Raw genomic sequence first — 12,073 nt, forward strand, 5'->3', positions numbered from 1 at the left:
AAATCACTTCTATAAACTAAAATCTTAAGGTTCATGGTTTTCGATATGCTATAGAAGTATAGACCCATTCTATTTTGGAAATGGTGATATTAATATACTTGAAAAATCGTGTTATGAAACATATTATGCTCTAAGATTTAATCATTCCGGATACTTCTAGCTTCGTCGTAATAGTCCACTCGTACCGTGCTCTTATTTGGGTTAACTCTAGATATAGGTTAGTGTTCAAATGTGTGGCTAAACTCTTCGACATCTCTTACTGTATGGGAAAAATTTCTAGCGTATCCTTCAGTAGAGAACGAACATTCTCAATCTTCAGCATCACTACCTTGATTCGAGGATAAGGGAGAATGGATTAGTTCGGTTGATATAAGCCATGCGTTCCGTTGGAAGCTTATCCAGCCGCAGGCGAGAATTGTAATCGTAAGAGTGAATAGGAAAAAATAAGAGAGTAATTGTGCCATATATAGGTAGGCTCTCTGCCCAGGAGACGTAAGGATACATTTGAAGTGTCTAATGGAGGCTTATACATCTAGTGAATAGAGGAGCAGCCTTATATAGTACTGAGATGATCTGGCCCGTCTTATTAGCTGAACTTTAATGTCCATGAGACGTAAATGGCAGATCAGAACGCTCTAACTAAATGCGACAATCCGTCCACGAAGTGATTGAAACCGACAGCAATTAGAATACGAAGAGTTTAGTAGCGGGATCGTCTCTTATACTGCCCCCAGCTATTTATCAGTCCAGCTGGCTAACCCAGCAGCAATGAAAAGTAAACTCCAGAAGAGCAAACGTATATCGAAAGATCATCTCACAAAGACTATATCTAAACGTTCTCAAATATCATTTTCCTCCCAGATCTCCTTCTCCGGCATAATCTTCGAAACTCCGTAAAGCGACCGTCTCCCTTAATTGTACATCGACAAATCTTAAATCTCTCCTTCTAATTGGTCAAGTTTCGCTATCATAGTAGCCAAAAGAGCCTTCACCGATTGCATGAGACTCTCATCGGATTGTGGTGGCTCTGGGGCTGTTTGCGGTTGAACGGTAGGAACTTTAAGGGGTCTGGAAACTCGTCTGGTTGGCTGCAGTGGTTCTTCTTGACCGGCTTCGATTCTAAATGCAGTGATCTCTTCATCGACAAGTGCTTGCCCGAATCTTTGGCCGAGAGTGGAACGTGGATACCAGACGAACTTAGGATTATCACCAAAACCAGCGAGGACGAGAGTCCTCGCTTGTTGAGCCCACCCACCGGCGGGCTCCTTTTTAGGGTCCCTCCGGTCACTTGCAACACCCGCGATCGCCATTTGCTCGAATCTCACGTTCTCCAGTTCTTTGGCCGTTCCCCTAGTAATAGTTTTCGCATCTGGGCGGCTACTGTATTCTTTTCCAAAGTGTTTACCAAAGGTGGAAGCGGCAACTTTCTCGTATATGGTAAGATTATTCTTTCCGGGGTGACTGATCACTAACTGATAGCCTATGCCGACTTTAAGATGTCCTTCGATTCTTTTGTCAATACCACCATCCCGTACATAACCCTCTCTTCGGGTACAGCGACGGTAGCTTAGTTGGTCAACGGGCATCGTCGAAGTAGAAGGAGGCTCATCACCTCGCACGTTTCCTTCGATGGGGGGCCTAGGTGTATTTTCGGCAGCAGGGGCTTCATTGGGTCGTACGTTTCCTTCGATGGGGGGCCTAGGTGTATTTTCGGCAGCAGGGGCTTCATTAGGTCGTACGTTTCCTTCGACGGGGGGACTAGGTATATATGCAGCAGGGGCTTCATTAGGTCGTACGTTTCCTTCGACGGGGGGACTAGGTACATATGCAGCAGGGGCTTCATTAGGTCGTACGTTTCCTTCGACGGGGGGACTAGGTATATATGCAGCAGGGGCTTCATTAGGTCGTACGTTTTCTCCGACGACCGGTCCGGATACATTTTCGGGAGGAGGACGTAATACCCATTCATCAGGGAAACCACATAATTTTCTAAAATTTGCCAGCTCGTCGTTAAGAGCGTTCCACTTCGCCCAAGCCTCTTTATCTGCGTGGTTCTTCTTTAGTTGGTCCACGAGAGGGGCGGCCCGTATAAAAATATGTTTGAATGTATCGATGTTAATAGTATAGTTATTAAGGTATTGTACCGGGAACCCGTTGGCCATATTCACCTGCATAATCTTAGTATTTATGTTATTTAGTTTTGCAATAACCTCCCCGTCGTTAGGATTATCCATTAGCTGACTCAGGAGGGAAGTCGCCTCGCCCCAAATTTGCTTATGGGTCTCCGTTAGCGATATATTGAGCGTGGGTGGATCGATCTCCATCTGATCTACTTTGGCTGCGTAGTTACCGTTGGAAGTTATGTATATCTCTTCGAAAACTTCTTCGCCGTCCCAGAATTTCACCTGGTTAATTTCGTCTCTCTCAACCCCTAGCTTCTTACCTGCTTTGAGAACCCCTAAATAGACTATTCAGCGAGCTCCTTGAGACTATCACCGTCTATAATACTTACTCATGAAGGCATCGTGAGCACCTTCAGTTTCGTTATAGTCTGGATGGGTTAGACATCCTAGGCGAGTAAACGCGTTCATGATGTTAGCTTTCTCTTGTGGATCGTCTGCCGCCGGTTCAAGCTTCAATATCTTGCGGTAATCATTTCTCTGACATCCGAGGACGTAGCGAACCGCTTCAGCTTTATCGCTATTGCTATCGCCGCCGACATTCTCAGATTCCTGATCAGCCTGCGATGCATCGTACGGAGGTTTAGACTGAGAGGGTTCTTCGGCGATTGGGGGCATAACGTCCTGCTGCCTTGCCTCTCGCGCTCGTCGTGCCTGGTCGGCCGCAATCCTCCCATCTTCTGGCGCAGGAGTGCTCTCGGGGGTGAGCATTCCATATGCGGTATCATTTCCTCGCGAGTGCTTATTCGGCTCTTGAGGATTGGCTACCGCGCCTTCAGGGTTAGTTACCGGGCCTTGGGGATTGTCAATGTGTGTGGCCATCGTTATCAGGTGTAGGTCTTAGAATAGTAAGTGCGCTTCTGGGTTAAATAGTTAATACTAAATTATGCTAGTAGTTCGTGAAGAGGGAATGTCGGGACGAATGATTGACTCTTGACCTTAACGAGGTACAGTGACTGTTTATATATCTGCTCCATCCGTGCAACGACAGAGTCTAACGCTGCCGTTCCCAAAACTATTTTCGGTGTCGGTATCATTCATTTTTAGAATTAGGTCTAATTTTAGACACAGAATCTCGTGCCCTAAACGGGATTATTTAGCCCTGCGAAAGGGAAACCGTAAGTCTACTAATATTGTACTTCGCAGTAGTGTACTTTAAGCTACGGTTTACTCCTTAGATTAATGAGGATTGTGTCGAGAATTAGGGTTCGGTAAACCAGAATGTGACATGATCTTTAGCAGAAGACGGCGGTAAGAAAAATTATTTCTAAGCTAATGTTAGAAAAGAATGTGAAAGTCACTAAAGAAATTATCGGATCCTACTGTCTTAAAGCTCCCCTGGTAGATTTTGCAGACCGCGTTTAGACCAACTTTTGCCTCGGCACACTAGTCAGTCGATCTCCCGCTTAGGAAACCGTGGTACTTTCCGTCCTCGTGACCGAGATTCTAAGCTTAGAACCAACGGGCTACCTTAAGTAATTAGGCCTAGAATTGAGGGAAACTCAGGCGGGACGTAGTACTAAAAGTAGTTTGATAATGCTATCTAATAGTATAGTAATTTACTACTTCGAGATTGTTCCTTAAAGTCTTAATCTTTGTTATAAGGCCCACCGATCGTTATTTCCTTAAAGTATAGAGGATGACTTATTAGGAACTTCTAATTAATAGAATGTTATCCTCTACGTTAACCGCATTATAGTTAGATGGCATTATGATTAAATACTGGTAGACAGATGCTAAGAAGTTAAGTTGGAGCGACACCGACTTTATATTGCCTTGGAAAAGTGTTTCATTCTAGATTAGTAGTAGTGTCGAGCGGGCTTAAAGATTAGCTAATTCCTATCGAAGGTGATAGAGTGCGGTCATTAAGGTAGTAATTATTAGAGCTGCCGCTGTATCACCCGACTAAGTTAGGCTCCGTAGTAATAGATCCTTAAATAGTACGAACTGGGCTAGGTAACGCAAGGTATGAACAATCGAGTTACTAGGAACAGTATAGTTCAGCTGGTAACATGAACTAGATACGGAGAGAGTATAACGATCTAGGGGTAACGAAGGTGTATATATAATGCTCGTGCTCTGTGCACTCTGTAACAGAGCCGTCCGAGCTAATAGAGCCAGCAGGGCATATCACGTAACTTAGCCTTGTTCTCCTATAGATCCTTCCACATATGCAATGAGCGTAGTAAGTCGTGCTTATGCGACCCGTGGCCGGTCTCTCCTAAGGCTATGTCTAACAATAATATAGAAACTATGGTCTTCGTGATTTTCTCCGAGGGCGATTATGAAATAATACTAAGTCACCAATAACGAATGTCTCCCCCATTAGTTGGGAGACCAGCGGGCTCTACTAGTAGGTGTCGTAGTAAAATGATCCTATACTGCTGATGAGGTGGGACACGGCTCCTGTGACCGAGGAAAGCCTAGGATGGTGAACTCTCTAGGTGTGCCGTCCTAACGCTGGATCTGTCCCAGCCCAGAACACCACCAGCAACACCGCAGAGGCGGTGGCCAGTGTTAGGGATTCCTTGGCAAGTAGGCAGAATCTAACGATAACCGTGTATATAAGATATCCCTATAGTACTATATGGTCGATACTATACACGACTCAAAGCATAGGAGAAGGGAAGGTGCGCCTCTCATGCGGGAAGTTGCTAGTAATAAGGATGCGCTCCCCGAGTCGCATCTATTTTAGCTGGCGGCCTGATTATTCTTTAATATATCAGGCGTCCGTCCTTCCGATGTTTAACCGAATCCGTAACAGCCAGGCCATGTAGCGACGGCTAACGGCAGGGAGAGATAGGTAGAGGGCGTTCAGGGTAGTAGATTAAACATTAAGGCAATACTGTAGACACTCTATTCAATCTATAAACGAATGACTAGAACGCCAGCATTGTGAACTGTCTAGCACATCTATCTTCCTTAAGTGATAACTAGGTTGCTTCGTCTGCTGCCTCGAGAAATCTGCTAGCCATAGCCAAAATAGTTCTAGAACCTCTATCTGAATATGTGAACAGATAAGCGCACCCCCACTGCGTTCACCATAGCACCATACAGCCACTGCATCTTCTTGCATTATATAAACCTTATTACTCTTTCAAACTCTCTATTACAGGCATCAGAGAAATCTAAATGCTTAAATCCGATAAGATGAATTTTATAGTCTTTTACTTATACTATAATTAAATCTTTTCAAGTCCTTCTTCTTTAAATGCCGGTTCGCGGCACTTAGTTTCCGGGTGAGTGTAAGGTCGTCCGGGGCCGAACTAAAATCTGCAAAGTCTAGATCTTCATTATTTGCTGCTACTTCGGACAACGGTAGACCATCCCAAAGATGGGATATTGCTAGGCAGTCGCTACCGTACCCTCGTGGTGTCGTCGCAAACGCACACAAACGCCTGTGTGTCTCTATCCTCTCGTGGCTTTTTGGATTTACCTTAGAAGTAGGTTAACGATTAAAGACGACCACAAACCTATTTACTATCCCTTACTGTGAATGATAGATTATTAGCCAATCTTTCTTCGTATAGGGTTCTTAATCTTCAGTTTCACTCTCTTCGTCCGGGGATGTTGCAGAGGAAATAATTTCTGTTGTCGCAAGCCATACGCTTCGTTGGTGGATTATCCATCCACAGGCTAGAATAACCGTCGTAATGGTAAATAGAATAAATCCGATAGGCGTAAATACACCAAACATGAGCGTTTTCTCCGTCCAGGAGGCGTGAATACACAATTCAATAGTCTTATGATGGCCCGAGAATTGAGGAGACAGAAGCAAGCTTATATACACTAGAACGGCAACCTCCATTCTTTGGATGATGACGGGTGTATTCGCCTCGCTAGAGCACGCTTACTATCGGTGCTGGTTCGTTATGTCCACTCGTAATTTGTGTAGTATCTTATCTACGCGCTATGAAAATACTAAGGTGTACCCCCAGGAGAGGTGTACGCTAATGAGCGGAAAAAGACAAGCCCACACTAATGTGAAGCGCACGCCCCTTGCGAGTGTACTCTAGTGATGAGCGTACTCTGATGATCTAGATTGACGGAAATAGATGAGTCCACACTAATGCCGAGTACGTACTGATATTAAGCGCACACTGATATTAAGCGCACACTGACGTTGAGCGCACACTGATGTTGAGCGCACACTGATGTTGAGCGCACACCCGTGCTCTAATCTAATTGGCGGGAAATGGATAAGCCCACACTAATGTTGAGCGCACACCCCTAGCGAGTGTACTCTAGTGATGAGCGTACTCTTATGATAGTTATAGAAATTGACGGAAGAGTCCACTCTAATGCCGAGCGCGCACCGATGTTGAGCGCGCACTGATGTTGAGCGCACAGCTCTATTGGGAATAGACAAGCGCGCACTGATGTTAAGCGTACGCTGATATTGGGCACACGCTAATTAAGAATGTTCTTCTTCTTTTTCTTCTTCTTCTTCTTCTTTTCCTATTCATAGGCATACAAAACAGAGCTCTGCTTGGCAGCTGATTCAAAACTAGTTAGGTTTTAATTGTGCAACTATCGCTATTTATAATCATATCGGATATGAACAGCAATTTTCGTCAGAGAGACTATCCATGCTAGTTCGGCCCTATCAGGAGCTCCTAAGAGAAAATGGTCCTAGATTCGATCAGTGAAATGTTCTCGCTTAGCCATTTTGTTTCTATTACCTGAAGAAGCTCTGCAGGGCCTCGGTAAGGTAGCGAGTTCGAGAATTCGACGAGGGAAGGGGACCACTTATGGGGCCGGGTGGGCTCCGCTGGGAGTTCTTCAGGCTCCGACTTCTCCATAAGTGTCAGCAGAATTCCCTGAAGCTGTAGGGCGTCCCCAGCAACGTGATGCTTCTGAAGGGATGTTTGACTGGAGCAATCTTGGGGATTGGCTAAACGAGGGATTAGTATGTGAATAATCAGTGGCAAGAAATCCTTACCGATCTTGACGACTCCCCATCTAGATACAACCACATGCGAACAAGTTAATAAACCCAGTTGCAGGTTTTGCGAGGATAGGAATTCGATTCCTTGTAAAAGCTACTCAGTTCGATGCGTGAGCTGTCGTCCCCGGCATTACTAAGATGCATACCTGGTAAATAATAGCGGCCAGCTGCGTCTCCGTAAGATTGAATTTAGGCTTGCAAAATTCGAAGAGGGATATCTCATCGAGCTCTGAAATAGTGTAGCACGTCGGCCCTTCTAGGAAGACGTGGGAAATGTTAATGAAGCTCTCATGTCTGACCTTTTGTAGAATCTGGACTTTTCTTCGGGCGTCTGGCGCATCAAAACTTCTGATCGCGTAAAGCCTTCTGTTCAAGTTCGGCTCCGTTGTCCTTAATTGGCTGACGAGGACATTCTCGCCCAATGTCAGGTCGTATCTTTTCTTATAGATGTGCCATGGGCTCCCTTCCTGGACTCGTATGGGGTTCTCCCGGAGTCTTTGTATTCCATCAGAGCTGCTTGGGCGATAGATTTCGTGTTGGCTAGGTTTAATGTCGCTGGTAGCCTTATTCAAGTCCGCTTCCTCGTTCGACAAAGTATCGTCAATGTTGAACTGTGCCTTAAAGACCCCGCCGAATGGGAGCTGTGTGCGCCGCCATTCTTCATGCTTTGAACTCATATTTGAAATGAAACTCTGCTAAAGGGACTTAATGATTGCGTCCCACTGATTCTTCAACACAGAAGCTGCATATAACGCGGCATATAAGAATAGCAGCTAACGGTCTATATATACCAATATTAAAAATGGAGACTGAGTTTGGTGGGCCTTGGGGGCAAATCGGCGGCAGTTGCTGTACACCGTAGCTTTCATCGTAGGAGCTTATGGGGCAGGAGCGCCTTGGCTATATTGATATATCTAATTCTCGCCCATGCCACTGTATCGCGCGGTTAACCTAGACTAGCTGTTTTGATTCATGACTATTCCGACTAATGTAAACAACTTCCGAACTGTCATCCGAGGCTTCTATTTTAATCTTGTTATTAGCTTTCTTACTTCCCGGTAAAGGATATGTTGCAAAACTTAATTGACCAACGGCAATTACAGCTATGTGAAGAAAGAAGTGCAAGCTTTCGTGGGACCGTACGCGTTGAATTGGACGATTTAGAGTTTGAAAAGCTACCTTCAGCGGACTCCTCGGCGAACGTGGCAAGACTTCGAGAAATATTCCGTACAGCAGGTTGCTACCCTTTGGAGCCAGAGAACCGTATTGTCGCAATTATTTCGGATGAAAAACTCAAAGAGATACTGCGAACCTCTAAGGTTACCGACCACCAACTTCTAGAGAATCCCGACGGAATCCCGCCGGTGGTGAAATTTCCCGCTCACTGTCCACTTTTTTGTCTCGAAGGTCGTTCGCGTGTGGAAGCGGCAAAGCAGAAAATTCTTCCTCCAGGGAAGAAACACTGGGCTGTGGATCTTTACCTTGAAGGTTAGTAACTCATGCAAAGCATATTCTCTTCACTAACCTAGTTGCTCAGACGCCAGCGCCGACTTGAGAAACGTATTGAGCGAGCAATACACGAATCAACGGGTGTACAGTGATTTAGAAATATATTACAATATCCACCAGTATCACAAAGAAGGAAACGTATTCGCAGAGGGACGATGGCGCGCTCGACTTTCACCAAACAGGCAGAGGAACCTGAAACAATTCCTGAAACATAGCATGCTCCCAGCGGCGCTCAACGAGGTCTTAACAATACCCGGTCAGAGGTTTGGCTTCACGCTATCGATGTGTCATGAGGTTATCACCATGAAATGCGACGAGGTGAGGGAAATGTTCCCCCCCCAGGGATATTATGTTGACCTTGAACTAGGAATTTACTCACTACTTCCAGCATATTGTAACCATCTGGTCCGATATATTAGATGGCGATGAGGAAATGATGCAAATGACCGATAAATTCACGGTCGAAAACTTACAACTACGGGTGCCCGGCCGGTGTGAGAAAGATCATGAATTTGTCAAGCCCTTGATGGACGATGGTAGTCTTTTCTCGTTCGTGACGGACGTACCGCGACGAAATCGTATATGGGAGAATATACTCAAGGTCTCAACACTGATACCTTCACTCTATGGGCTCGGAGAGGATAAAAAGTTCTTAAGTCCTTTGGCGAAAATACTTAAGCGACTATTTCCCGTTTCTCCTAACCAAACACTAAGGATGGCTATGATTAACTCTTTCAAGGATTCAAATCAGCGGAGTGGCGCTGTTTGTGTGCAAGAGTCAGATTGGTCGATGCGACACTATAAAGGTAGCCTGACGCAGCAACTACACTGGGGGATTTTTCAACTATTCTTATTTGCAGGAAGAGACTTCACCTTATTCATCCCCGAAACTCCATTGAAGGAACGGGGCCGGCCCACACCGGAACCCAAGCGGCCTGATCCGTACCTTTGGACATCTCTTGCTAGACTCGCCTCTGATTTAGGCTTTGAAAACGACGAGATTCAAAAGCTCCTAGCCACTGACCCGGACGAGAAAGCTACGTCAGCATTCTTGCTGCAGGCTCGCAAACCCCCCATTTATACTTTTACTCAGTCGCAATTTGAGCAGAACAAGGGGAGAATCATTAGGATTCTCAACACTGCGAAGAAAAACACCCACTCACTCTCTACGCCGACGCTTTTTGTTAAGCGCAACGGGGAGGGACTCGAGAGGAGGTGTGGGCGGCATTGGGAGCTAGCCTATGAGTATGACCACGATCATACATTTTTGCCTCTCTTCTGGACTGAGGATGATAATACCTGTGGGGAAGGAATCTCTTCTCTATTTGTCCGAGTCGCTGTCTATAAGGCTTTCTTTAGTGATCTGATCTTTTGCGAAACGATGCAAATACCACCAGTCCGCTTTGACACCTCTGAAGAGCAGCCACATGAAGACAACGACGTCTCCTTCGAAATGTCTATCGACTCGAACTTACTCCCGTACAGTCAATCAAGTGAAACCAAAGAAGAGAGGCAAAATGAATTCTTGCAAGACAAAGTCAGGATGTTGCAGCTGGAAGTGAATAAGTTACGGGCCGACGTGAGGGAGGAGGGAAAGGCAGCTGAAAGAAAGACCTTGGAGAACTTAGACTCGGCACATCGTCAACTTCAGGATTATAAGTCCGCAAACCAATCGCTAAGGGGTCAGTTGCAGCAAACGCAAATCGAGTGCCGAGAGAGGATAGTTGAACTAGAACGGAAAAATTCGGATCTCCAAAGAGAGCTCAATCAAAGGTGTCGAGAGAACCAAAGCCTCGTCGTGCAATCCACAACCAACCAAAATAAGATTAGCGCGCTCGAAGTACGTCTCTCAGAGACACACACCGCCCTAGGAAACATTACGGCCCAACAAATGAAACTGCGCTTCGACACCGTTCAGGGAGAGAATGCCGAACTTCGCAATCGGCTCCAGAAGGCGTTATCCGATGTAAAAACGGCTCGAGAGAGCCTTGAACAACAGACAATGAGCGAAGAGAAAGATGACCGGGCGAAGGAGGATATCATTGGCCTTATTCAAACATTGACAACCGAACTGTGCTACTTAGGACAAGAAATGGAACGGATGCGACGGGTGCTTAATGAAAATCAAGATCAAATCGGTCAAATAAAATATGACGATCTTGAAAACGCATCTCTATCTCTTAAGAAGGAAGAGCTCAATCTTCAGTTAGCGAGGGCTGGCGATGGGAGTTGGGAGAGCAACTTACATTCCAATGCGACACAGAGGACTCTAGTTCTTCATCAAACCATGCAACAGGCAACAGAGGTGAAAGATAACGTTGCAAAAGAGTGGCAACTCCTTAAGCACGGCATTAATGCGCTTGGAACGTCTTTCTGGACCCTTAAACAGGGCGCACATGAGGCTCAACAAGCCCAAGAACAGAAGCTACGAGATGAGAGAGAGGGATTTCAGAGTGAGAAGAAGGAGTGGAGCACAGTCCTCGAGAAAGCGAACTCGGATAAGGACCAGGCGTTAATGGAGCGCGAGAACCTTAAATCTCAGGTAAATGCGCTCTTACGGGAAGTAGAAGAGAGGCAGATGCTCCTGAATTCAGCCCGGCAAACTTGTGAGGCACTTCAGGAGGAAGTTACTCTCAAGACGCAAGTTTCATTGTTAGGCTCGAAGCCGTCAGATACGCAGAGACTACGTCGAGATATTAACCGTATTCAAAAACCAAGGACGCGATTAAAGCACTCTCAAATCCCGCGGGCTAAGATCAGGAAGGGAGAACCGGCAATCGAGGCTGAATCTAAGCCTTTAGATTTTGAATCCATCCCCAACGCCAGGAACGAGAAAACCGTCAGAATTCGCTTCAAAGTAGATAGAGACCGTGGTGGCCCTACAGAAGTTGACCTAAGCCGCTCAAAACTCGAAGACGTTTTAAGACGATGTAAACGACAAGGCCTTATTCCTCACGATACCGGAGGCAAAGCTATGGTACCGGAAGATGCATGGGATATTATCAACGCTGATGGTACCTTCACAGTTGTGTTCCATTTGTTGCAGGATATTGACGTCGATGAGGGCTTCTTGAGGCGGAGGAAACGAAAGAAGAAACCCAATTCTCCCAAACCGACGGAAGAGAAGGATAAAAATGAGGCTTTGGAAATACTTCAATACATCTTAAATGGTACTTAATGAGAGCTATTAGAGGCCCGCTGTAAGGAATAGAATAGACAAAGTAATCCAAGTTTACTATCCATCATAGATTCACAAAGTCCGATTCGATTCTCGTTGTACAGTACATGTACCTCCCTGTGTAACTAGCTTCTAAAACGAGATCTAAGTTCTGGTATTCACGATATTTGCGGGTCGAAGACCTTGAATATTCTTCAATCAGCGATACCCAGCTCGGTCGGAGAGTTCTTCAACAGCCATTGACAGATTTTCCGCCTT

General features: G+C 45.6%; 3 protein-coding genes across 3 annotated transcripts; 1 reads left to right on the forward strand and 2 right to left on the reverse strand.

Annotated features, from left to right (window-relative positions):
* Positions 1 to 932: 932 nt before the first annotated feature.
* On the reverse strand, positions 933 to 3,002 carry Z519_12715 (uncharacterized protein; the record flags this gene model as incomplete). Its single annotated transcript, XM_016770420.1, has 2 exons — positions 933 to 2,458; positions 2,513 to 3,002. 2 exons carry the CDS (start codon positions 3,000 to 3,002, stop codon positions 933 to 935), a joined length of 2,016 nt encoding a protein of 671 aa, XP_016613329.1.
* A 3,714-nt stretch (positions 3,003 to 6,716) lies between these two features.
* Positions 6,717 to 7,805, reverse strand: Z519_12716 (uncharacterized protein; the record flags this gene model as incomplete). Its single annotated transcript, XM_016770421.1, has 4 exons — positions 6,717 to 6,812; positions 6,863 to 7,074; positions 7,123 to 7,222; positions 7,275 to 7,805. The coding sequence occupies 4 exons, from the start codon at positions 7,803 to 7,805 to the stop codon at positions 6,717 to 6,719; spliced, it is 939 nt and encodes a 312-aa protein (XP_016613330.1).
* A 390-nt stretch (positions 7,806 to 8,195) lies between these two features.
* Z519_12717 (uncharacterized protein) lies at positions 8,196 to 11,815 on the forward strand (the record flags this gene model as incomplete). The annotated part of the gene is made up of 3 exons (XM_016770422.1): positions 8,196 to 8,616; positions 8,666 to 8,955; positions 9,005 to 11,815. 3 exons carry the CDS (start codon positions 8,196 to 8,198, stop codon positions 11,813 to 11,815), a joined length of 3,522 nt encoding a protein of 1,173 aa, XP_016613331.1.
* Positions 11,816 to 12,073: the final 258 nt, after the last annotated feature.

The sequence above is a fragment of the Cladophialophora bantiana genome (assembly GCF_000835475.1).
Source record: "Cladophialophora bantiana CBS 173.52 unplaced genomic scaffold supercont1.34, whole genome shotgun sequence".
Taxonomy (NCBI): Eukaryota; Fungi; Ascomycota; class Eurotiomycetes; order Chaetothyriales; family Herpotrichiellaceae; genus Cladophialophora; species Cladophialophora bantiana.